The sequence below is a fragment of the Ylistrum balloti genome, unplaced genomic scaffold (genome assembly GCF_031769215.1).
Source record: "Ylistrum balloti isolate Yb309-2 unplaced genomic scaffold, AGI_CSIRO_Ybal_v1 Utg369672, whole genome shotgun sequence".
Taxonomy (NCBI): domain Eukaryota; kingdom Metazoa; phylum Mollusca; class Bivalvia; order Pectinida; family Pectinidae; genus Ylistrum; species Ylistrum balloti.
In genome coordinates this window covers 1,657,053-1,684,478 of record NW_026781917.1, presented here as the reverse complement: position 1 = coordinate 1,684,478, position 27,426 = coordinate 1,657,053, and the positions used below count along the sequence as shown (strand labels likewise).

General features: G+C 34.9%; 1 protein-coding gene across 1 annotated transcript in view; it reads left to right on the top strand.

Annotated features, from left to right (window-relative positions):
• LOC132563040 (coiled-coil domain-containing protein 134-like) overlaps positions 1–6,706 on the top strand; it is a 29,967-nt gene extending 23,261 nt beyond the window's left edge. Inside the window, exon 6 of the mRNA XM_060227804.1 lies at positions 6,605–6,706. Coding sequence (XP_060083787.1) covers positions 6,605–6,706 — 102 coding nt within the window. The remainder of the gene's footprint in view (positions 1–6,604) is intronic.
• Positions 6,707–27,426: the final 20,720 nt, after the last annotated feature.

Below are 27,426 nucleotides of genomic sequence, written 5' to 3'. Positions count from 1 at the left end.
GTATGTGATGGGCCTCCAGTTTATTGATCAGTGAGGTAGCCACTACAAGGAGGTCCTGCCTCAAAATGACCCTGACTGATCGTGGGGTGATAAACCCAGAAAACAAAGAATCAAAATATCATGTATGTTTATCCAGCAATAAAGCTAGGTGTCAGATGCAAAGTAAAAAGTTGGCTTCTTGCAGAACAACAAAAATAACAGCTGATATAATTTCTATTTAGTGATGTTTTACCAGGGTGGGGTTATTATGAGACCTGCGTTTATTTCTGGATAAATACAGTTAATTAGATAAACTTTTACAGAACGTTATTGGGGAAGAATATTTCTGGATAAATACGGTAAGTGAGATAAACTTTTACAGAACGTTATTGGGAAAGAATATTTCTGGATAAACACAGTAAGTTAGATAAACTTTTACAGAACGTTATTGGGAAAGAATATTTCTGGATAAACACAGTAAGTGAGATAAACTTTTACAGAATGTTATTGGGAAAGAATATTTCTGGATAAATACGGTAAGTGAGATAAACTTTTACAGAACGTTTTTGGGAAAGAATATTTCTGGATAAATACGGTAAGTGAGATAAACTTTTACAGAACATTATTGGGAAAGAATATTGCTGGATAAATACGGTAAGTGAGATAAACTTTTACAGAATGTTATTGGGAAAGAATATTGCTGGATAAATACGGTAAGTGAGATAAACTTTTACAGTAAGTGAGATAAACTTTTACAGAATGTTATTGGGAAAGAATATTGCTGGATAAATACGGTAAGTGAGATAAACTTTTACAGAATGTTATTGGGAAAGAATATTTCTGGATAAATACGGTAAGTGAGATAAACTTTTACAGAACATTATTGGGGAAGAATATTTCACAGAGCAATCAAGTCTGAGATAACTGGAATGTATTTTAGGTACATAATTATAAAATGAAATGAAACTCGACCCATTTGAGACTTTGTTATCAGCTCTCTGCAGAAATATTGCAGTAGGCTGGTTAGGGTGTAACTTTTCAGATTTCATGTACCATCGTAAGGTATCATAGTAACTGTTATTGCTAGGATCTGCTTCTCTCAAGTTAACATTTCACGCTCAGACAAAATTTCACAAACTATCTCAAAACTGTATTTACTTCACAGATCAGAAAATATAATTGGTAAATGTAAATTGAGAAGACTTTGATAGTGATGGGAACTGATATTTTATATTTAATTGCCAACGTTGATTTCCAAATTGACATTTGAGTCATGGACTGATAGAGCGCAGTATGTGCCATCAAATCAATGCCTGTTGCTGTACTGATGTTTTTCATGTAGAATTTGGCTAGTATACATACACAGCTGCAATACGAGATATTTATGATAAATTAAGTTGGTGGTCCTGTTTCCAAATTCATCAGTCATTTAATCAAATTGCAATGAAACAGAATTAAATAAATGTGATATTGATATTAAATTAAATGTGATATTGACATTAGATAAATGTGATATTGACATTAAATAAATGTGATATTGACATTAAATAAATGTTATATTGACATTAAATAAATGTGATATTCACATTAAATAAATGTGATAATGACATTAGGTTAATATGATAGTGACATATAAATGTTATATTGACATTAAATTAAATGTGATATTGACATTAAATAAATGTGACATTGACATTAAATAAATGTGATATTGATTTTAAATAAATGTGATATTGACATTAAATAAATGTGATATTGACATTAAATAAATGTTATATTGACATTAAATAAATGTGATATTCACATTAAATAAATGTGATAATGACATTAGGTTAATATGATAGTGACATATAAATGTTATATTGACATTAAATTAAATGTGATATTGACATTAAATAAATGTGACATTGACATTAAATAAATGTGATATTGATTTTAAATAAATGTGATATTGACATTAAATAAATGTGATATTGACATTAAATTAAATGTGACATTGACATTAAATAAATGTGATATTCACATTAAATAAATGTGATAATGACATTAGGTTAATATGATAGTGACATATAAATGTTATATTGACATTAAATTAAATGTGATATTGACATTAAATAAATGTGATATTGACATTAAATAAATGTGATATTGATATTAAATAAATGTGATATTAAATGAATGTGATATTGATTTTAAATAAATGTGATATTGATATTAAATAAATGTGATAATGACATTAGGTTAATATGATATTGACATTTTAAGAAGCATAGCTTTATTGATGTTATACCCAGATATAAGTCTCAGTAATATTCATCAGTCCATTTGTCCACTCATCTTAAAACATCTTCTTCTATAGGAACCATGAGGAATAGGGTTATAACATTGGACTCTACTTTGCTGGAGTAGAAAGCTACTATAAAACATGAGTTGATCATAAGTGCCTTTCCATATTGCATATGAACTCAGCTACAAGGATACTTGTAGATATGTCAACAAACTTCTTTATCAGCATTTAATGATGAATGGGTCAAATGCTTTCATAAACTACCAAGATGTTTTTAATGTTTTCACAGTTTTATGTTGGAGCATATTGTGTTACCCTTGGCAAGCAACCTGTCATAATCTCATTTCCACTCCTTTACTCTTTAACAGTGATATAAAGCTGCTATTTGGAATGTAGTTCTGTGGTCATAACAATATGCAGGTCAAGTTGTGATTTGGTTTTGGTCAATTGATTTTAAGAATTTAAATCAGTTTTTTCACTGCAATGGTAAGATCTGTATTGAAGTATCTTGTCTACCTCTAGTAGGCATTGAAAAAAGAACAAAATCAAGGGGGAAATGCAGGCAATTTTATCATTGATGCTGCGAATGAACTTGGGTTTCATTACATAACCCAGTCATGAATACATCTCTTGACGAAGCCAAGATCACTGAAGAGATTTAAACTCATGTCACATTGACACATCTAACAATGAGATTGGTTACATGTTATTGTGGTGCATATGTCAGAATATTCAGGGGTTAACATAAGCTGTATGTCAGAATACTCAGGGGTTAACATAAGCTGTATGTCAGAATACTCAGGGGTTAACATAAGCTGTATTTCAGAATACTCAGGGGTTAACATAAGCTGTATGTCAGAATACTCAGGGGTTAACATAAGCTGTATGTCAGAATACTCAGGGGTTAACATAAGCTGTATGTCAGAATACTCAGGTGTTAACATAAGCTGTATTTCAGAATACTCAGGGGTTAACATAAGCTGTATGTCAGAATACTTCGGGGTTAACATTAGCTGTATGTCAGAATACTCAGGGGTTAACATAAGCTGTATGTCAGAATACTCCGGGTTAATATTAGCTGTTAGTCAGAATACTCAGGGGTTAACATAAGCTGTATGTCAGAATACTCCGGGTTAATATTAGCTGTTAGTCAGAATACTCAGGGGCTAACATAAGCTTAATGTCAGAATACTCAGGGGCTAACATAAGCTGTATGTCAGAATACTCAGGGGCTAACATAAGCTGTATGTCAGAATACTCCGGGGCTAACATAAGCTGTATGTCAGCATACTCAGGTGCTAACATAAGCTGTATGTCAGAATACTCAGGGCCTAACATAAGCTGTATGTCAGAATACTCAGGGGTTAACATAATCTGTATGTCAGAATACTCAGGGGTTAACATAAGCTGTATGTCAGAATACTCAGGGGTTAACATAAGCTGTATGTCAGAATACTCAGGGGTTAACATAAGCTGTATGTCAGAATACTCAGGGGTTAACATAAGCTGTATGTCAGAATACTCCGGGGTTAACATAAGCTGTATTTCAGAATACTCAGGGGTTAACATAAGCTGTATGTCAGAATACTCAGGGGTTAACATAAGCTGTATATCAGAATACTCAGGGGTTAACATAAGCTGTATGTCAGAATACTCAGGGGTTAACATAAGCTGTACATCAGAATACTCAGGGGTTAACATAAGCTGTATGTCAGAATACTCAGGGGTTAACATAAGCTGTACATCAGAATACTCAGGGGTTAACATAAGCTGTATGTCAGAATACTTCGGGGTTAACATTAGCTGTATATCAGAATACTCAGGGGTTAACATAAGCTGTACATCAGAATACTCAGGGGTTAACATAAGCTGTATGTCAGAATACTTCGGGGTTAACATAAGCTGTATGTCAGAATACTCAGGGGTTAATATAAGCTGTATGTCAGAATACTCAGGGGTTAATATAAGCTGTATGTCAGAATACTCAGGGGTTAACATAAGCTGTATGTCAGAATACTTCGGGGTTAACATAAGCTGTATGTCAGAATACTCAGGGGTTAATATAAGCTGTATGTCAGAATACTCAGGGGTTAATATTAGCTGTATGTCAGAATACTCAGGGGTTAACATAAGCTGTATGTCAGAATTCTCAGGGGTTAATATAAGCTGTATATCAGAATACTCAGGGGTTAATATTAGCTGTATATCAGAATATTCAGGGTTAGATGTCAGGATACTCTGAGACCAAATTAGGTGCTTAAATAATCACAAGTAAACTTACACAGGATGTTAGGAATCAGATTAAGCAGGATGTCAGAACACTCAGTGGTAAATTTAGACAGGGGTCAGATTAGACAGGATGTCAGAATACACAGGGGTCAGATTAGAGTTGATGCCAGACTACACAGATGTCCAATGATAAAGGATTCTTTTTGTAAAGATAAGGAATAAGTTTCAATTATATTTGAATTTGATATTTACATAGAGACAAAGGTCATACCAGTAAACCAAGAGACAAAGGTCATACCGGTAAACAAAGAGACAAAGGTCATACCAGTAAACAAAGAGACAAAGGTCATACCAGTAAACCAAGAGACACAGGTCATACCAGTAAACATAGAGACGAAGGTCATACCAGTAAACCAAGAGACAAAGGTCATACCAGTAAACAAAGAGACAAAGGTCATACCAGTAAACAAAGAGACAAAGGTCATACCAGTAAACATAGAGACAAAGGTCATACCAGTAAACCAAGAGACAAAGGTCATACCAGTAAACATAGAGACAAAGGTCATACCAGTAAATATAGAGACAAAGGTCATACCAGTAAACAAAGAGACAAAGGTCATACCGGTAAACAAAGAGACAAAGGTCACACCAGTAAACAAAGAGACACAGGTCATACCAGTAAACAAAGAGACAAAGGTCATATCAGTAAACATAGAGACAAAGGTCATACCAGTAAACAAAGAGACAAAGGTCATACCAGTAAACATAGAGACAAAGGTCATACCAGTAAACATAGAGACAAAGGTCATACCAGTAAACCAAGAGACAAAGGTCATACCGGTAAACAAAGAGACAAAGGTCATACCAGTAAACATAGAGACAAAGGTCATACCAGTAAACAAAGAGACAAGGGTCATACCAGTAAACAAAGAGACAAAGGTCATACCAGTAAACAAAGAGACAAAGGTCAAACCAGTAAACAAAGAGACACAGGTCATACCAGTAAACAAAGAGACAAAGATCATACCAGTAAACAAAGAGACAAAGGTCATACCAGTATATAAAAATACTCCTCATCAACAATTAGTGTAACACAGTGGGGCACAGTGGGGTGAAGCAGAATCAATTCCTGTCAATTTTGTACAAATTGGTTCTGCCTTTGTCTAACACCTTGACCAAGAAATGTCAGACCATATTATGGTAAAGATTCCATACAAGCCAGATCCCTTTCTTCTGACCCCTACCTCCAGGCTTCACAGTCAATATAATGCTCTGTAATGGTCCATGACTAAGTTCTAACTTCTGGTAACCTCTGGTCAGTGTCACTGACCCAAAGAATCGGCTGAACCCTGTCCTATTAACAAGAGTTCTAGTCTACTAGAGCAGGTTAACTATGATATTACAGCTCTATAGATCAGTAATGTGGTCTGAACTTAGCTACAGATTGGTACATTCTATTTCTTCTGACACTGTGGAGATGGCCAATGTTTTAGAATCTCTAATCTCTAAGGTTATGGGGACACCTGCCCAATCATGTTCTTCATTTGAAAAGAAAAAAAAACTCCATGCTACCACCAACACCAATAAAAGTGAACAGTCTATGGGAAAATGTGTCTGTTCTCCCTTATTGTATATAAGAAGTAGTGAAAAGGAGTATTTTTACACTGTATTAAAGATTTTAGGGTATATTGATAAAAGCTGGTGTGTGAGTTTGTATATTTGTATATTTAGTTTCTTTCTCTTGATTATACTATTACTGTGAATATCTTTGGGAAACTTTCTTCACAAATACACTATTGTTAGGCAGCTGCAGTTGAAGTGCCTTTATAATCAGGGACAGACAGATAAGTGATTGGTCAGATTGTTTGTCTGTGAAACTAACTTTCACCATAAAATTACCAAAGGTACAGGGAGATATTTTTAACACTTAGATTATACATTAATTCCTACTTTTTGATAACAAGTCAAGATATTAGATTATAACTAACAACCACATTAAGTACTCCAGTCAATACACCATATATTTGAAATTTCTGTGATGTATGTTTTTGTTTCCTTTGGAAATATGACTGCACTTTTTCATTTTGAGTCTTCTTTACTTTAACACAGATGAGGTTCAAAGACAGCAAACCAAAAAGTAAAGCAAAGAAAAAGAAGGAAAGAAAAAAGGGACCACGCCTCAGTGGAGGAGGCCAACATACTGAACTGTGACCCTGACCTTGACCTTTGACCTTTGTTTTTGATCTCTTGTCTACTGCATGTTAAGTTCAGTCCCCAACACTTAGATATGATTCCACTCTCAACCATTGAGATCTACAACATCAACACAAATAAATAGCCCTCAGTATATTAGCTCTTCATTAATGTTCATCATATTCAACCTTAACCTTTGACATTTCTGATATTTCTTCATTAAAATTATTGATTCATTGACCTATCAATCTCAAAGTCCTGATCACTAGATTTCACTGACCATGTGACCACAGTTGACCTCTGACCCATAATCCTTGACTTTGGATACATTCAAATTCTGATGGTCATTTACAATGAAGACTTTCGTCTGTATGTCTTAACTTGTATGCAATATTGTTCCTCTGGCAATTGCAAAGAAAAGACATGAACTCCATTGGAAAATCAAAGATGCCTTGGATTGTAGTTCAAAATATTGATAAACAAATCCTTCAAAATGTTGAAAAGCAAATCCTTGGAATTGAGAACTGGTTATAAAACTGATAAATACTGAATTTCATGCAAGTGGACTGGTAACACAGTTAGTAATTAGCCAAGGCCATTCTGGACTGAACCAATTTGACAGATATCACTTATTTGACTTTGATGGTAAGGAAACTAGGTTGAAACCTCATTTGTTGATAACAGTATGGGAGAGCCAAAGAGAGAGTGAAAGATTTTATATGTCCTGAGGAGAATATGCAGAATGTGTGAAGGACCTAGGGCATACAGAAGTGTATGTCTGAAAAAGTGATAACAATTTGGGAGTATTTGATGCCTGAATGGTCATGAAATTAGTCACAGACTAAGATGAAGGTCAATATGAAAGCCAATCACTGATTGGTTACTACATGATGTCACATGACTTTTTAAAAATCTGTCCAGTTTTATTATATAACAGAAAGTTACTTGTTAAATTGTTATATTGCTTCATGTTACTTAAACGTGTGTGAAATTTTATGATGTTTTTTGATGAAATGTTTCTTGTTGTAAAATCTTTTAAAGATATGAACAGATTTACTGATTTACAAATTGAATCGTTAGTTTTTTGATGGCATTTATGTAATCAAAGAAGAAGTGATTATACAAGCTAAACTAGGCTTATATTTAAAGCAATAACATTAATGAGGCTGATAATTGATGTTTTTGAATATTGGATTAAGAAATAATTTGAATTTTTTGTTGTTTACTGGTGTAAAAGTTGCTGTTTTTTCAACAGATATTTTAAATGAAGTGCGTTATGTTGGAATGTCTGTAACAAAATGCAGTTCATTAACCAGAAAGCAGCAAAATAGAAAAAAAAAATTCTTACGTTTACATGTTTTATTCATGGACCATCCAAACTCCTGATGGATTAGCGGAATAACTGATTACATTTTGGGGGGTAAAGTTGTCAGACTTGATGTTTACAGAAGTGTTAACATAATTTTTTATGGTAATGCCTAATAGAAAGGTCACACTGGAACTATGTAACATGTAACATATTGAATTGCAGATACTGTTGTTCTGAGTTTTTGTGAAGTTTAACTTAACCAACAACCATTGTCATAATTAATTGTTAGATTCTGGGATAATAAGCTGCATCTTTTACATACTTAGTACAGAATGTCAAGTATATATGGATTTTCCTTCAAACTACCTAGAAAATAGGCTCAGATCTATAGTAAATATGATACATGCACATAGGCGTAGGACCATGTGACCATGCCAAAGTGCATCATATTAAAAAGGCCATGACGAGATGATGAATGGGTTTTTGATGTACTTGTTTACATCGTATAATTCAATGGGGCCAATTCTAGAATGGAAGGAACAGGCATCAGAACTTAGACCCCACTCAGATTTCAGAAAGGTCTTTGGAGGCTACCAACTTGAGTCAGTGTGGAATGAGAGTTATTCTTATAAAATCAAGACCTTAGCTAAGAAATAGGTGTAGGTATGGGTAAAATATGCTTTTGCCATGTATGTGAAATACAGAATCAATTTTTAGAAAAGGTTTGAAGGTACTGAGAGGTAAGAAAGTGCTACATCAATCACCTATCACTTAGTGTATTTTTAGAAACAGAACAATTTTAAGTCACAGAGTCAAGACATATTCACAAGTTTATTGGTCTTAGTAAATATTTAACATTCATATGGCCCTTTTTTAATATTATATCTTAGTATGATCTATTGATCATTTTCTATCTACATTTGATACAGTAGTTTCCAGATATATTGTTATGCTGCCAAGGTTTGGTGCTATACTGCAAAATATCATAATATTTATCCTGATATAAATGTAATGAAGACCTGCGTTTGGTAGGTCAATTTTTTTTATTTTCTTTACTGATAGTCGGTTTATTGTATCATAAATGTTAGTTCTAGCTACTTAGAGTTGCATGGCATGGTTTGCTTTAAATTTGTAATCCTAAAACAACACTTTATTTTTATTATTTTTTATTTCTTTTTCAAGAATTTGCCAATGAGCATGATGAAGCAACAGCATGATTATATGTGATCTCATAAAGAACATCCAGTATTTCAGATTGTGTTTGTGCACTTGTTCAGGAAGCAGTATTAGTCAAACTCGAGAACCATTCTTTGCTGCTTTCTGTGGAGAATTCATATAGACTAATAGTTAGTCTGTAATTGGACCTCCTATGGGCAATAGATGTGCAATTTCACAGATCTGTATTACAGCAGATAAGAGATAGTTTATGTTGTAAAAATAGTTTATGTAGATGTGCTATGTTTGATGTTTCTGAGTTTTCTATAGAAAATAAACCTGAAGATAGATTTGGGAGGCTTTTAAAGTATTCTGCATAAGAAGATTATGTTACTGGTAATCAAAACTGACGTCATCAAACATACATCATTTTCTTTATCTGTCGCCCATATTGCATTCATAGTGACAATAAATACAATCTGACAGACATTCAATGGTTATATTTAAGAATCAGATATTATTTAAAACATTTTTTTTTTTTTTTTTTTCGATTTAGATTTTTTTTTTTTTGCTGTATGTTTGCATGCTTTGAAAGTTTTTTTAAAATCACAATCAGCTAAATGATTAACGTAAAGCTATAATATATGTTATCTGAGGCAACATGCAAAGCATTGGTGTAATGTCAGTCAGAATGGCAGGAAAATGATGTCATCTAATTGTCCTTTGGTCCAGATTGCATCTATACTCCTGTGAATACAATCTGGATTAAAGGTGAGTTAATGGGACATCGTCATGAAAAATGTAAATATAGTTCTGATGTCTGGAGGTGACATGTTGTCAGAGGTTACCTCAAATGACAGGTGGTTATGATTTGATCATTACATCATGAGAAGAAGTTTTTATGAAAAAAATCATGCTGTTTTTCCTGAAATGCAGTGTGCCTTCATATTGCCAATAACCTGAATTCATAAAAAAGATTTAATGTTTAAATATCACTGGAATTTTTGTGTGGATTTTTTTTTATGGAATTGCACAGTATGGACAGGAAAAACAGGATGTTAATCTTGAAGTTCAATAATATAAGACAAAAAAAAACCTGTTTTAGATATATAATAAGATACTTAGTGATTTGTAATTGGTTTTCTGCATCATCATAATGTTCCTGTAATGACATCACTATCACTATAAACAAGGCTCCAATCACAAGAGGAAATCAATGTACAGGTACAAATGATCTTGATAGAGTAGGTGGTGGCCTGACTGGTAGAGAACCTTGACTACTTAGTGTATTGATCACAGTGTCCAGCCTGCCTGTAAAATCTAGAACTATAAATCATGTGATATTGTGTCTCATTGTATTGGTCATAACTGTTCAACAGTGAAGCTGAACAAGAACAAATGATAATGAATTTTTGAAAGCAATATGCTATTGAAGTACTTGGTATGTTGTAATAGTTAACAGAGGTATTCTAGATTCAAATATTATGCTCTGTGTGAATGACTGGCACCTTTATCAAACTTTTTTCCATTTGTGACAAATTGTCCAATACTTTTCTTATTCGTTTCTGTGTAAAAATATTGGTAATGTTTCATAATGTCCTCCCTTGAATTGCGCTGAAAAATGAAAAAAAAAATGAGAGAGAGAAAAAAACGTAGAGAGTTTTTCGGTTTCTATTTGCAAAGGTCCGAACTGAAAATAGTTTGAATAATATTTATTAGTATTGTACATGGCATGAATGGTAACAAATTAATATGCAGCAGTTTTACAGATGATGTGATTCCGAATGATTGAGTCTGTGTTGATATTCTGTGTATCTTTATATATTGAATGCAACTAAAGAGAGCAGAGTTGATGAACCATTAATTGTAAGAAATATAGTTTTGATATTCATGTCCTATCATGGCGTTGGTGTATGTGCTGATGATTTTGGAAAATTGATTATGAAATTATACAGATTTATACTGTTTTTTTAAAATGAAAAGGACTTAAATGTATTTTTTTGTTTTGATATAAAAATAGGTTGATACAATTATGATATACTATGTGATGGAACTTTATCAAAATTGCTTTATTGTGGCAGAACATATTTATATAAGTAGAAAGCAGTGGTAGATTTGTTGAAAAGTTATGAATATTAATTGAGTTCCAAGAGTTCACTCATTAAATACATCCACATACACTGATTAAATGGGGGAATTAATGTAATTCTTAAGTCATTACTAATTTCCTGTTTAATAGGAAGTCCATACTGAAGTAGCATTTTACTTTTTCATTCACCGTTTTTATAAACTAATATGGTTGGAGTTTTCAGAAGACTATTAGAACGCCTGACGTTGAAAGCTTCCACTGTCTGTGGTTTTTATTACCTAATCTTATTTATTTATCTGCTCCTTGCTATCATGTTTTTATTGAAATTGTATTTCATTTAAAACTCTTTATCAAGCAAAAAACTAGAACGAAACATAAATTGTTCAAAGAAATACATTGTATAAAGGTTTTGAGTTAAGCTAATATGATCCAGATGGAATATGTTTAAAGATAGCAACAATGTATATACTTTGAGAATTTTGTCTATAATGAAATCTCCCTCCCGTAGGGCAGTAGTAAGTATATCAATGCATTAAGAAAGAATTACATTTAAATGAAGACCAGATAAACATTGCTGATTTCCATTACAACCAACCACTATATACTCCTACTGCGAGGTCCCAGTATTGCCATCCAGGAAATATCAGTCCTCCTTGTTTTAATATCAACAGCACCTGGAAAGACAAATATCGTACAATGTCCTGCTCAGAAAAGTGTTTATCAGAAGGTTAAAAAATAATGCCTGGTTCATTTTTATTGTTTACTTGTTCTCTCTAGTAAAAAATATTCAAGTCCACAAACCGTTCTCTTTCACGCTTAAACAAACTTAAATCAATGTTATGTTATCTGCAAGTTATAATACAAAAGATCTGCTGGAACGTCTTTGTCTTCGTCTTGGTAACTTTCAAGCAAGAACTGAGGCCGTAGTAAATTATTTTAAATCTATACTGAAAGTTGCAAACGAATGAAAATTCTCTTAGATTTTCTTCATTTTTAAAAAATTATTAAAAACACAATGCCAAACATATTTATTGTAACATTGTTACAAACCTAACCATTCTTACATGCACGTTTAGTACATCTGACTCCTTGGTCTTTGCCTCCATACAAAAGTCCAGTGTATATGCATTACACTTATCAGACTTGCTCTGTGCCTGATCATAAGACTGATTACTTGACAAGGCTGAGAACATGTAAGTAGCTGGAATACTAGAGATTCTGATTTAAAGTCATTTAACATCCCCTTTCAGGTCTGCTCCTAGGTGGCGCTATCTCGATAAAACGTGCAGAACCTTTTGAAAATCTTTGATCCCAAGATGTAGTCTAGATTACTCACCAGCTTTGCAACCTCACGGGTTTCTGGTTAACGTTTTATATACTTCTTTATGGTTCTTTGGGTATTACATTGTATTTACAGAGTTGATTGCAAATAAACATGGAGGTTTGGGGTTTTTGGAACACGTTTTGGGTATTATGGGTTTATTGAAAGCTTGGTAAAATTAAAGACAAATGTCATTATTGTTTTTGAAATCCCATCTGGAACGAAAACCTGTGTAAGATTCTCTGTTCACTTACTATTACCTAACATTGTATAGCATCAGATATGGTGGTGGTTCTTCAGTGGTTTTTTGTTTCTGTCTCTGGCACCATATATTTAATGGATCATCATCGTACAAAGGTGTAATACTTTCATATGTGTGAGAAAATGTTTCAATGAATCTGACGAAATTTCTTTATATTTCTGAGGCCTTTAAGCACATCAGGAGGTTAAAATAGGAATAAAATCTATATATTTGATCCCGTTTTGATGTAAGAATAATACACACACAAAATGGCACTAGTGTTGCTTTCCATTGTTATTGTACATGTGATTTGAAGTGAAGGCAACAGCATGAAGCCTGTAATTCAATATTTGCAGAAACTGTTCCTTCTTGGTTGATACTTAGAAGAAAAACAAGAAACAATTTTATAGAAAACTGAAATGTAAAATGAAAAAATGTCAGATGGGCTAGGAATGTCAAGGCTACATCACAAAAACTGCAGGTCTAGTGGACGTAGATAGTAACATATTGACTGTGGAAAAGTAACGTCTTGACTGTGGAGAGGTAACGTATTGACTGTGGAGGGGTAACGTATTGACTGGAGGGGTAACGTATTGACTGTGGAGAGGAAATATATTGACTGTGGTGGGGTAACATATTGAGGTAACATATTGACTGTGGAGGGGTAATATATTGAGGTAACATATTGACTGTGGAGAGGTAACATTGACTGTGGAGAGGTAACATATTGACTGTGGTGGGGTAACATATTGAGGTAACATATTGACTGTGGAGGAGTAACATATTGACTGTGGAGGGGTAACATATTGACTGTGGTGGGGTAACATATTGAGGTAACATATTGACTGTGGAGGGGTAACATATTGACTATGGTGGGGTAACATATTGAGGTAACATATTGACTGTGGAGAGGTAACATATTGACTGTGGAGAGGTAACATATTGACTGTGGAGAGGTGACTGTGGAGAGGTAACATATTGACTGTGGAGAGGTAACGTATTTACTGTGGAGAGGTAACGTATTTACTGTGGAGGGGTAACATATTGACTGTGGAGGGGTAACATATTGACTGTGGAGAGGTAACATATTGACTGTGGAGAGGTAACGTATTAACTGTGGAGAGGTAACATATTGACTGTGGAGAGGTAACATATTGAGGTAACATATTGACTGTGGAGAGGTAACGTATTGACTGTGGAGAGGTGACATATTGACTGTGGAGAGGTAACATATTGACTGTGGAGAGGTAACATATTGAGGTAACATATTGACTGTGGAGAGGTGACATATTGACTGTGGAGAGGTAACGTATTGACTGTGGAGGGGTAACGTATTAACTGTGGAGAGGTAACATATTGACTGTGGAGAGGTAACGTATTGACTGTGGAGGGGTAACGTATTGACTGTGGAGGGGTAACGAATTGACTGTGGAGAGGTAACATATTGACTGTGGAGGGTAACATATTGACTGTGGAGAGGTGACTGTGGAGAGGTAACGTATTAACTGTGGAGAGGTAACATATTGTCTGTGGAGGGGTAACGTATTGACTGTGGAGGGGTAACATATTGACTGTGGAGAGGTAACGTATTGACTGTGGAGGGGTAACATATTGACTGTGGAGGGGTAACATATTGACTGTGGAGGGTAACATATTGACTGTGGAGGGGTAACATATTGACTGTGGAGAGGTAACATATTGAGGTAACATATTGACTGTGGAGAGGTAACGTATTGACTGTGGAGGGGTGACATATTGACTGTGGAGAGGTAACATATTGACTGTGGAGGGGTAACATATTGACTGTGGAGAGGTAACGTATTAACTGTGGAGAGGTAACATATTGACTGTGGAGGGGTAACATATTGACTGTGGAGAGGTAACATATTGACTGTGGAGGGGTAACATATTGACTGTGGAGGGGTAACGTATTAACTGTGGAGAGGTAACATATTGACTGTGGAGAGGTAACATATTGACTATGGTGGGGTAACATATTGACTGTGGAGAGGTAACATATTGACTGGTGGGGTAACATATTGACTGTGGAGAGGTAACATATTGACTGTGGAGAGGTAACGTATTGACTGTGGAGAGGTAACATATTGACTGTGGTGGGGTAACATATTGAGGTAACATGTTGACTGTGGAGGGGTAACGTATTGACTGTGGAGGGGTGACTGTGGAGAGGTATCATATTGACTGTGGAGAGGTAACATATTGACTGTGGAGGGGTAACATATTGAGGTAACATATTGACTGTGGAGAGGTAACATATTGACTGTGGAGAGGTAACATATTGAGGTAACATATTGACTGTGGAGGGGTAACATATTGACTGTGGAGAGGTAACATATTGACTGTGGAGGGGTAACACATTGACTGTGGAGAGGTAACGTATTGACTGTGGAGGGGTAACGTATTAACTGTGGAGAGGTAACGTATTGACTGTGGAGGGGTAACGTATTGACTGTGGAGAGGTAACATTGAGGTAACATATTGACTGTGGAGGGGTAACATATTGACTGTGGAGAGGTGACTGTGGAGAGGTAACATGTTGACTGTGGAGAGGTAACATATTGACTGTGGAGAGAAAGCATTTGTCTGAGACTGAACACAACCATGTAAACATAATTACCAGGGGTAATCGTGTTTTGATTAGTGTGGATATACTTGATGATGTGTTCACAGACACTTTACATGGTTACCATGGAAACCTAGAACCGTTTTCTCTCCTATAACCCTTGTCATGTATACAACAGTAAATACGCAATATTCTCACGTAGAGAAATATCTCATAGTACCTTTAAGAATCTATTGTTTGTGTATCAGATTTTCCCATTGATGAAACATAAAAGCAAAAATATTTGTAGAATTTCTAACCATCTGTTTTTGTCAGTAGGAAAATGGATAAAATGTGTTTTTGAATGTGAAAAACCTTGCGGCCTGTTGCTAGTAATTATATAACAACATTTTTTATTTGGGAATTATGACTTGACCTCAATTAAGAACACATATTTATTTGGCAATTTGCATGTCTTCATTGACTTGTCAGTTTGAGAGTAGCGTGTTTATTCTGCTATGACTAAAACACAAAGATCGGTATTAGCATTGTTTGAATAAAGCTGAAGAATTCACTTATGTAAGTTGGCCAGATTTGATATCTGAGTACTGTTTGTTACCATTTTGGGCCTTCTTGTCATTTTTACTTTCGAAGTCCTTGCATGTTGAAGTTGTGGATTTTCATATTTGATAGTTTTTTTTTTTTTTTTTTCAAAAAACATTCAAATAGTGTCAAGGTCAGAATATAAACATGTAGTCGACATTCTCATGATATTGTAATATAAATAAAAAATACGAACTTCACGGAATTACAGGGAATATACACTTACCTATCTGGAATTTTCCATTCTATTTTGTTTTACTCAAATAGCTCCTAGGTTTTGATGATGCAGTTAACTTATTTGGCTCTCCTGTCCCCAATTCTACAGTTGCGCTGAAAGGTGCTATCCATTATCAAGTCTTTTGTATAAATTATTATGGATTTTTTAGGTTATAATTTATGTAGACATTTTGGCTTAATTGTATAGGAGAAAGGTTTAGAGTAATGGCTACTACCCACAGACTATTGTAATCACACACAGCTATGAAACAGACCATACCAGACATTGTTCCTGCATGCTTATATTCCTGGGCCCTTCTTACTAACGACTGCCTACTGCTTACATACCCAGATGCTGTGTTGGTAGGTGCATTTGTTTTAGGGATAAATTTATCGGAATTAATATTAACATTGTCATGGGGAAAATTAGTTAATCATAACCTTAGTGTTTATAAGATTGATGACATATCTACAATTATCCAGTTGTTGTTCTGTTCCTGGTATTGGATCTTCATTTAATTATTAATTCAATTGAGTAAATATGATAGGAACTAATGTTGAATTTCAACAGGCCTATTACAGAATATCAGTTAAGACCATCTGTCAGCAATTGGTAAAGATTAATTGTCTTCGGGAGCATGTAATTGAGTTAAAAACAGTGTTACTTTGTTGAATCTTCGCATAAATGATTTTATAGATCCTATATGTAAGGCCATCTTTTCATTTGTGAAAATAATTTCTAGTTTATGATGGTTTGCATGAAGTGACTTCCCTATAACCAAGAGGAAGTGATATTAGGGATTGAAATATCTTGGTAATCCTTTAGTCCAGAATGCTACAGGCCTGATAACAATCTGTACCCTGTGTCTCTTTGTTATTGAGAAGTCGTGTGAAGATTTGACAGCTGTTGCCTTGATAGTGAATGTAGGTCATTCATTTAAACGTGGTAGCCCTTCATCCCAGCATGCTGCATGGCCAACAACATTTACTCTAAAGAAGGGTTATAATGTTTCGTATGAACGCGAATGTTACTAAAATCTATTCGCCCAATTATGTTGTCAATATATAAACTGCAGAATAGGTGAGCCTTACAGACCCTTTGAGCCTCTTGTTCAGATCAAATATAAGTTACCAGTCAAAATGCCATGTATTGAAACACTATACCAGAATTTACTATGATAACAGGATGCTATCAGGAACACTATACCTGTAATTACAATACTAATACTAAATTATTCCTCCGTATCAAAAGCCTGCATGTGCTGATAAATGCATATCGTTTTCATTCACTACTGTTTTCTTTGCTATGTAGTACTCTCTATTCTTTAAACATTATGTCTGAGAATCACTGAGAATCTGCAGCATTATTTGTCTTAAAGTGCGATATGCTGATAACGACGATTCAGGCCTATACTATGGCGGCAATTGCTCGCGTGGTAAAATAATTGGTCGATAGAATAATAGCATGCAGATGTTAGGGACAAGCACCAGGTGACCGATAGATGTTGGGGGATGTTGGTTGGAGTGAGTTCAATGTATTTAGATTCAATATGAACCCATTTTCGGTAACTAGATTTACCAAACTATGTTTAAATGTTTGTAAGTGAGAGAGTGCACGTTCTTCGCTCTTTAATACTTTTGCACCATTGTAGCCAGTATGTCTATGCAGAAGACATTTTGAATTGTTGTTTTTGTATAATAAATTAACCAAATGTTGAGCGTATTCTTTGTTTTTATTTTTATGGTCGACATTGTTTACCGACGTACATCCATCAACAGGTTTAATTTTATCAAATGTCAGAAAACCCGGACGGTTCGTTATTTCAATCGGTTGGCTTCAGAGATTATATCGGATGTTAAATGTCGAAAGTATCAGTCGGGGTTTCTTTTTACACAAACCAGATATACTCGCCACATCACGATAGGGATTACTTGGCAAGGCTTTAGAATAATACTTTGCTCAAAATTTCTTAAAAGCAGCAATTTAGTGTTTTGGAAATAATCTAACTGTTCAGGTACCATTCAGTAGCGCACAGCTTTGTATCAAGAAACCGTGTAAACTTAAATTATATTGATTGTTGGTTCATTTCCAAGTTCAGCGTAAACTTTTGATGTTTCTGTGGATAATTAGACAGAATTTTAAAGACGAACTTCTGCTTTTGACAAATGAAATTCTGACTTCATTTAAACACAGCATTTCCTCCAGGATGCTCGGGTCGGTTTTTATTTTTGGAATCCAACAGGATTTCCAACCATGGGTTTTCGTAATAACCTCAGTTTTTAAATTTTCATGCTTGGGCACCATTGTACCTCTTTTCGTGGTCGTTATATCAAATGACTCTCCGTTGATCACACTAACTTTCATTTAGTTTAATGCTGGTGTCAATACCGGTCATGGTTTGTGAATCAGTTGTTTTAATTCACGGTTAGTTGTCAACATTTGTCTCCAAATCTTATCTTTACTTAAAGGACAAGTTAGAACAAGGGTTCTAAAATTATTATCAGAAAAAAAGGCACAAGGCAAATGTCAGATTAACAGATCCACGGTCATCAGCATGACAGCAGGTTCAAGGTCAATAGCAGGGCAACAGGTCCAAGTTAAATACCAGGACAACAGGTCCAACGTCAATAGCAGGACAACAGGTCCAACGTAATAAGCAGGGAAACAGGTCCAACGTCAATAGCAGGACAACAGGTCCAACGTCAATAGCAGGACAACAGGTCCAACGTTATTAGCAGGGAAACAGGTCCAACGTCAACAGCAGGACAACAGATCCAACGTCAATACCAGGGAAACAGGTCCAACGTCAATATCAGGGAAACAGGTCCAACGTCAATAGTAGGGCAACAGGTCCAACGTCAATATCAGGGCAATAGGTCCAACGTCAATAGCAGGGAAACAGGTCCAACTTCAATATCAGGGTAACAGGTCCAACGTCATTAGCAGGGAAACAGGTCCAACGTCAATAGCAGGGCAACATGTCCAACGTCAATACCAGGACAACAGTTCCAACGTCAATATCAGGACAGCAGGTCTTAGCACTTAGTTCAATGGCAAAACGAGATCTAAGATCAATCTGAGGACAAGATGTCATAGGTCAATGTCACGACAATTCTAATGTCAAGTTTCTAATTAAGCAAGAGTATGGAACTTATTAGAAAGAAGTTAAAGCAGCTGTCGTATTTGGAATGCCAACATATTGAACAGAACTGCAGTGAAAATACGAGTCCTGGTCATATTTTGGATTTCTGATAGATATTACTTACTTATCCCAGAGAGGAAATCTAACTAGATCCACTGCAAAAGGAGAACTCGACATGCGCAGTTCGAAGACACGTGACTACAGTTGGATCGATAGTGTTTAGTTACATTAGCTTGACAGATGACAAGAAGATGTATAAAGAAGAAAATCAATGTTGTTCGGTGGAATATTTTATTGCATATCACATAATACAGGAGATAGATAATAAACAATTTCCTGATGTCAATATGTGATCAGTAGGGAATGAACTATCTGAAATATACAAAAAATAGATAACACTAAGATATTGTCATTTATAAATCAGTAGCACCTGGTAACTTGTACACAACTACTCGATATTGAGACAGATTTTTTGGCCTTTTAGAATTAGGAACCGTAATCGACAGTTTTCTAGTTTTGTACACATTTTTAAACGATATTGTCACCAGTTATCAATGAATTTAAATAGTAAATGGCATGTCACGTGATCTTTTGCATCCGATAGTTTCCATTATCAGTAGTAAAATCCAATCAGCTGAAGATGACGACGACGCGGCCGACATTTCATATGGTCAAAAGACGTGGTTAAGGATACATGTGGTGTAATTAGAACCTCCAATGATAACATTTTATCACTATTTAAATTCAAATGACGACAAACAAACGAAAAAAACCCCACATTTTACCTGTTAATGAAATAATATATGTTCAGGGAAAAAGGTAGATTCACCTTTTCATTTGATATATTTTGTTTAACTCAGTCTTTACCAGACATATATATGAAATCCTTTTTACTATGACAAAAAAAATAATAAATGTGCTACTGTTATTACTTACTTTAACAATAAATCTGATAAAATTCAGCTTCTCCCATGTCATAAGTAAAATGTTTAACCATTTTCTGTTGCCTGCATCTTGTCAAGATACATTGCTTGTGTGGTATAATGTCATAATTATTTGTTTACAAAGATTGTACAAAAGAAGAGACACAAGTGAAAAAAGAAAAGAAAACCAAACTGTCAATAATAATAATCCGAACTCAAATTCAATCAAATTAGGACAATAGACAGATTTACACGGATAAGTCTGAAGAAGTACTAAGGGAAATTGCTCCGGAAGAGTGAGCGCCTTCTGCTTCATCGTCGACACACGCCATGTACATTTTGGTCAATCCTAGTAAGAAATGTCATGTTCTCTGATGAAAACAATGTATACAACAATTGAACCAACAGGCAAACCAACGAACATTAAACACGTCCAGCTTCATGTCGCACAAAGAAATCGAATATTTCTCTTTGAGATCACTATGACGACCGCAATAAACCTTTTGATACAAATATAGAATGAGATACCCTAGAGTCAAAATATTAATTATACTACATTATACAGCTGTCCTTCAAGGACTCGTCAGTGATGTTACATCATACAGCTGTTTCGTCCTTCAAGGACTCGTCAAGGATGTCAAGGGCCTAAATTTGGAAACCTAGGAGGCGACTGAAAAAATCTTAAGTGATTGAAAGAAATGTTAAAATCTAGACGAGGAGAAGCAATATTCCCATAATACAACAACTTAATTCTCTCTATATATATAATACATCTGATTATTTCAGAGAAGTACATGTGTATGAACTTAACTGTGATATTATTCAAACGAATTCAATCATTGCATGTAGGTTCAGCAAACTGGCCTAGTTCAGCTTCAGACTTAAACCTACTTGTGAGATTGTATGAAATTAAGATTTGATTAATTTCGTTTTGTATTCAAGCTAACTATGCTTTCAATAGCTTATCATAAACAAAGCAAGCTCAAATGCTACAATATACAACATAAGAGGATATACTACAAAGGACAGAAGGTATTTACATGCAAACTAAATTGAAGTAATGCGAATTATGATTATCAATTACTTGTTTGTAATATTGAAAACAATTGAATATTTGAGGTATATGTCCATAAAAATATTGAAAAATCAAACTTGGTCCAAAATGGCCGACAACGGGGAAATCATATACCGTAAATCGTTTGAGAAGTTAGGACGGAAATAGGCACACACGAAATGGTCACTGTTACGAATTCGTTAACTCTCTCCTTGTCTGGTCAGTAGGTTTTTCACCTGAAACCTGATGTTTATTCCTTCTTTCCATCTGAAGTTCATATTTCAGCTGTTCGATTTCACGTTTTTGCTCACAATTTACATGGTAGTAATAATTCAACTGAGAAATTGACTTGTTATTCTGTAACAGCGCTCTTTTAAAATCAGAAATACGTCGCATCAACTCCTCGTTGTGCGCTTCTACGTTCTCGTTTTCCTGTAAGAGGTATGACACTTTCGCTTTCAACTCTTGATTTGTCTTTTTGAGGTCCTCCGTTTCGTTGATGAAGTCCATGGGATGTTGGACTGGCTGGGGCTTACCTCTTTTCCTCTTTAGAGCTTTGTTTTCTTCCAGTAATTTCTTCTCATTTATAGTCTTCTCTTTCAGCTTCTCAGTTAGCTGTTTGATTTCATCCTGTAGTTTGGATTTGTGTTCCGCGATGTATTTTAATTTTTGTTGTTGCTGGCTTGTGTCGTTTCGTGGTGTGTTCTTGACGTCACAAAGCGGTGCGTTAGCTAGCGCCTGTGTTCTGTAACCTGCCATAGCGGAAGGAGTTCCGAATGTACAATTGTAAGTTCCGAAGTGATGATGAACTTACTGGAGTTGCTCGAAGTTGTCCTGCTCGTTGGGATCGTGTCTTTTAACCAACAGTTATATCATGAAATCACATAGTATATCGTTGCTATTGTCTCGTTTGTTTCGAATTTTCACAGCGCTGAGAAAAACTTGATTTATAGTCATCGACTTTTCATTAACGTAAGCTTGAATAAATTCACCAATAATGGCCCTTGTCCTTTGTTTTGTTTCAAAATGAAAGTAAACACCGTATCACACTGATCCAAATTGAGAAACACCTGACGCGTAGGACACTTGGAGAAAAAACGCACGTGACAGTCCACAGATGATGTTACTGGCACCAAAGCCTTCCTTCAACATTTAATTTGTGTGTTGTTGTAGAGTTCCCACAGGGCGAACATTCATTAATGTAAACACCCAGGTATTATTAGGCACTACTGTGGATATAAAACGCTAGGTTTATTTACCAATCAGAGCCTGCAAATGTCCCGATAGATTGGACGTATAATTACTAGCCGGCACTCCAGGATGGGTGGTAAAGGCAGGAAATTGGGAAGTCCCTGCCTCGCTGGAAATCGTTATCTCACTACATCCGACATCTCAGGAAATGATAAAAATATATCAACTCACATCCTGTGTGATAAGAAATATCGGACGAAATTGTAGTTTAAATGTAAAGGTTGTTTTAAAGACAGATGAAACAAGGTTTACTCTGTATAAATACCGCTGCTTCAGAGGTCTGGATGGCCGTGCTATCAATCAGACAACAGAGATCCTTGTCGCTGTGAGTCTGCCAGGTTTGACCGACAGATGTTAAATGCAAAATGATAAAAATCATTTTACGTCTGGCATCCTTCACTTAGAAATTTTTATAAAGTTTCATTGGCAGTAAGTGTTTGTTAAACGTTTTTGTTTGTAACATGTCATTTTGAAAATAAACATACGTGCATCATGTGAACTTGTTGCAAATGCTTTACATGAGATATGTTCCAGAATCTCCTCGGTGCTTCACTATTTGTATCTATTCTGTACTTACATGGTTTACAATATACTGGCTCTGATTTTTTTTTTTTATAGAAAGATAAATCGTGGCAATATCTGAAAAAGAAAAAAGCAATCTCAAGGACGCTTGAATATAAAGTGCTATCCCGCTGAAATAGTCACAGTACATGACTTGATAACGTGACATCGGGATGTTCAGAGATAAACTACAGAAAGAAGGATGTAGAAATCTTCCTAGAGCCCTTCGTTATTCTCAAGAACACATCTGATTTGATTTGGGATCCAAAGAAAAGATGCTTTCTTTGAATTTCTTTCGTTAACTATCAATCGACAATACCAGGTTTATATGAGACTTACAAAATTGCAAGGAGAATAAGACTAGGCATTCCGGAAGGGAAGGCTTCTTGAGCTTCATCACCGAAACCAGTCATTTTTAAAATAAATAGGTATTCTTTTAGTTACATTTGACATCTTAATTTCTATCATGGCGGGAAGGTTGTTTCACACAGGAAAGTATATAGTCAAGAGACCATCATTGTCTACCTGTTCATATTTTCGGATCAATGTTGTTTGTTTTTTTTATTTATTATTATTATTTTTCTTTCTTCACGTAAAAAAAAATTAAAGGTTTTGCTTAATAGCTAATGTATCAACCTTGTCCACTTTGGTTGGACTCGTATGAAATATGGAAAAATGATATCACACCATCATTATAGCCAGCAGAAGCGGAAATCAAAAAGGCAACAGCAGAAGACATAAAAATCAATCAGCTAAACATCCCGAGTGGTGATCGTTTTCTGGTGATTGTCATTCGTCACACACAGTACATGAACGTTTTCATCAAGGGATGCGATATGTTATAATTAGATGTTAGAACACCAGCATTTGCCGTTAGAAAACCGAGGTTAAAGTTTTATTTGGCCAGCATATGGGAAAACTTTAGTTTAGAAAAAAGTTATTTGATATAGTCAACAGGTAGAAAACCCTGACTAAATAGTTCCTTGGCAACAGGACGAACACCCCAGGGGAAAACCTACACATTTAACAGTAAAAATGAGTTCTGTTTTCCATGTTCTCTTATTGGGGTATTGCTTTAGTTAATATGCGAACTGAAGGCACACTAATAAAGGTAGCACGTGTTCAGCCTCATTTAGGTGTGACGTATGGACTAAGGGCTTTAAATAGAGCGTTATCGTGTCAGGGGTGTAATAAAACAGAGTCGAATTAGAGGGCTAAACGATATAACAAACGATCCGAAATCCACACTTGCGATATAACGAACGGTAGTGGCTGTTGGGCGTTGACTGGATATTAAGTTTACGAGCGAAAGAGTTTGTTCTTCACAACTTACCTTGCTGAAGGCAGACGATGTACCTGTAATTGAGGAGACGTTTCTTCAGATGGGTTTAGACAGGTGGAGATTTGATAGTAACAAGAGATGATTTATACATATGTGTTATTGAAATAGTACTTTTGGGAAATTATTTACGAACAGTTCAAACGTAGATTTGTTTAGTTTACGTGTATTTATATAGACATACCTTCGTGTTTATCTCTTTTATCTATCGGGAGTAATTAAATACCTGACTGGATCAAGAAAAGTTTGGTATAAATTATAGAACTTATTAAAAATCCAGCCAGATTTGTCCTCCGCACAAGTATATATCAAATGTAAAAGATAATGACCGCGTTTCCATGCATGTTTTACGTAGCAAAATCTTCATAATGACCTGTAGTGACAGTTGATCCCTATAGTCAATTGTTCTCCGTACACAGTGGTCTGTATGCACAGGTTGTCTTTGTATCTTTGCAGATTTAGCTTCGATAGGTAGAGCGTCAGAATTGTACCGACTGATCTCATTTCATGGTCAGACTGTTCCACTGGATGTGTGATCTTAATATCTGATCTCTTCTTAAAATTCTTTTTTTCCTTATTAAGTTTCAATTCATGGTATGACACTACGTCACCTTTGAGCTGAGAGTTCTCCCCAAACTTTGACCTAAGTTATTAAACACAAGCCTGGCTAGTCCGTTGCCTATCAAATGTATATTACCGTGTCTAGATAAGGACATTTCAGTGTGGTTGCACTTTTACAAGAGTCCGTCAATGACTCCATGATCAGTTGACAAATTATTCATATGACGTTATCTGTTACAATGATGTAAACCCTAAACTCTGCAGGCGGATTGTGTAAACTTATTATATAAATTGATCTAATACAGGGACAGAAATCTATCATTCATAAAAGGATACGTGTATTATTTATAGTATTAATTTCCTCTGTGGAATAGACGTACGTGTTCACTACCAAAACATGTTTGTAAATGCGAAAAAAAAAAAAAAATTCGAGCAAAAAGGGTAATTTTTTCACGAATTTTATGTAACGGACTATGGTTTTCTCAATTAATTGTATTTGCAAGGTGTCAAGTATTTATTTTTTGCATTTTTTCTATCAGTAAACGATGAAAATCAGACACTCTCCCTCTACATATACATACACCAACACACGCCCCACACAGATAAAAAAAAAGCATTACAGTAAAGCCGTGGACAATAATTAACTTTATCCGGTGTTCTTTTTATATACAATTGAGCTTCCTGAATATCAACAGAACCTTGCGAGGCATCTCTTTGGCTAACGATTATTCTTACCTGTTTATTTCTCACGTGGAAGTAAAAGTGTATAATTTAAAGCAAGGACAAAATAAATGTGGCGCAAAAACCTCACAAACAGCATTATATCTCAAGCAAACACCGAAGTAGTAGATATAATAATCGAAGGCTAAAGAAGAGGTGCTACGAGAAGAAATAAAAAGCATTTTGATTGGGAGGAATACTTTCCATGTTTTCTTTACACTTCCAAATGTTAACAGGTGCAGACCTCTCGACTGTGGGAGTAGATAACACCGACACATAACACGAGAGAGAAGTACTAAATATATCAATTAAACTTCAGAGTGTGTGCGGTACAGAAACGCCAACACAGCAGGAACCACGGTCCGGGGTTCGAGCTCTACAGGAATCAAAATTAGAGGTCATTAACACGGGAGAGGATTACCTAGGGAAATCAATACTTGTCTTAAAGGCACTGACCGATTATATTTAACGCAAAGGAAGATTATGCTATAAGACTTGAGTTTTAATTAAGGAGGAAAAAACAGGAATGCTTTGCACTAACTCTACGACAAAATGCCAGCAACACTTCAAGATGTGCTAGGGCCTACTGATACTTAAACAACAGACTGATATTTCTTTGATAGTTATCTGCTAAGTGATAAAAGATTGGTACAATGTAAATCTATAATGTCTTTGATGGATATTTTGCGCTGTAACGACCGAATCAAACGTCTTTTATGCAATGATAGCATGCCCTCACCAGTGAAGTTAAAATGCACTTTTTCTTTTCCGCTTATCTGTTGTAGGATGTATAATTTCACCCCAATTTTGCCATCAATTTTGTTTTTTTCTAGTCTTTATCTAAACGTTTTGCACTACCGTTAAATAGATGCACAATTTCTTCTTTAACTGGAGTTTTAATCTAATTTAAAGAATGATACGGGAAAGAGGCAATGGAAATGAATCCCAAGACCAGTTTTGAAGGCAATAAATCCATTATTTCTAATGGCAAAAACTTTGTATTTGCATCATATGCAACAGATTTCAGGAGTTATTATAATTTTCATTCGTGCTTTTGTTTTTTGTTGTGTTGTGTTTGTTTGTTTTTGTTTTGTTTTTTTTTCTAATAAACAAGGAATTGATTAAGAAAAACAATTGATAATTTTGAGTGAAGTACCATGTCTATTTGCAATCGCAAACACAAATGGGTACAGTACATAACACTGGTATTTCCGTGTTAATATCTCTTTGATGAATACAGAATTTTTATCACAAACTATGAAATTGATTCCGGGCTATATGATCGCACATGAAAGCTTGGTGCTTTACAAGTGTTTGCAACATCAATGGAACCATTCATATATTTTTATATTTCAATACATTCATCATCAGAAGGCATATATGAAACGATAAATATCTATGTAGTACATGTGAGAAGCCTTATTTTGAAACCTGACTTAACATATCAGGAAATTAATTACTTTGGATTTAAAGTACACAACTTATCAAATAAATTGTTAAAATGAAGTTTTATCATTAGACATGCTCATATTTCTCTCAGACCTCAGAATTTTTCAGAAATAAAATGTCTCATAAAAGTAATGAAAATTTCAATTTTTGCTCGCCAACCGCAGTGTAGCAAATATGTACTGTAAATGGAATGACTGTTTTCTATTTTCAATAAGCGTTTAATCTTAAACGTTTATAATT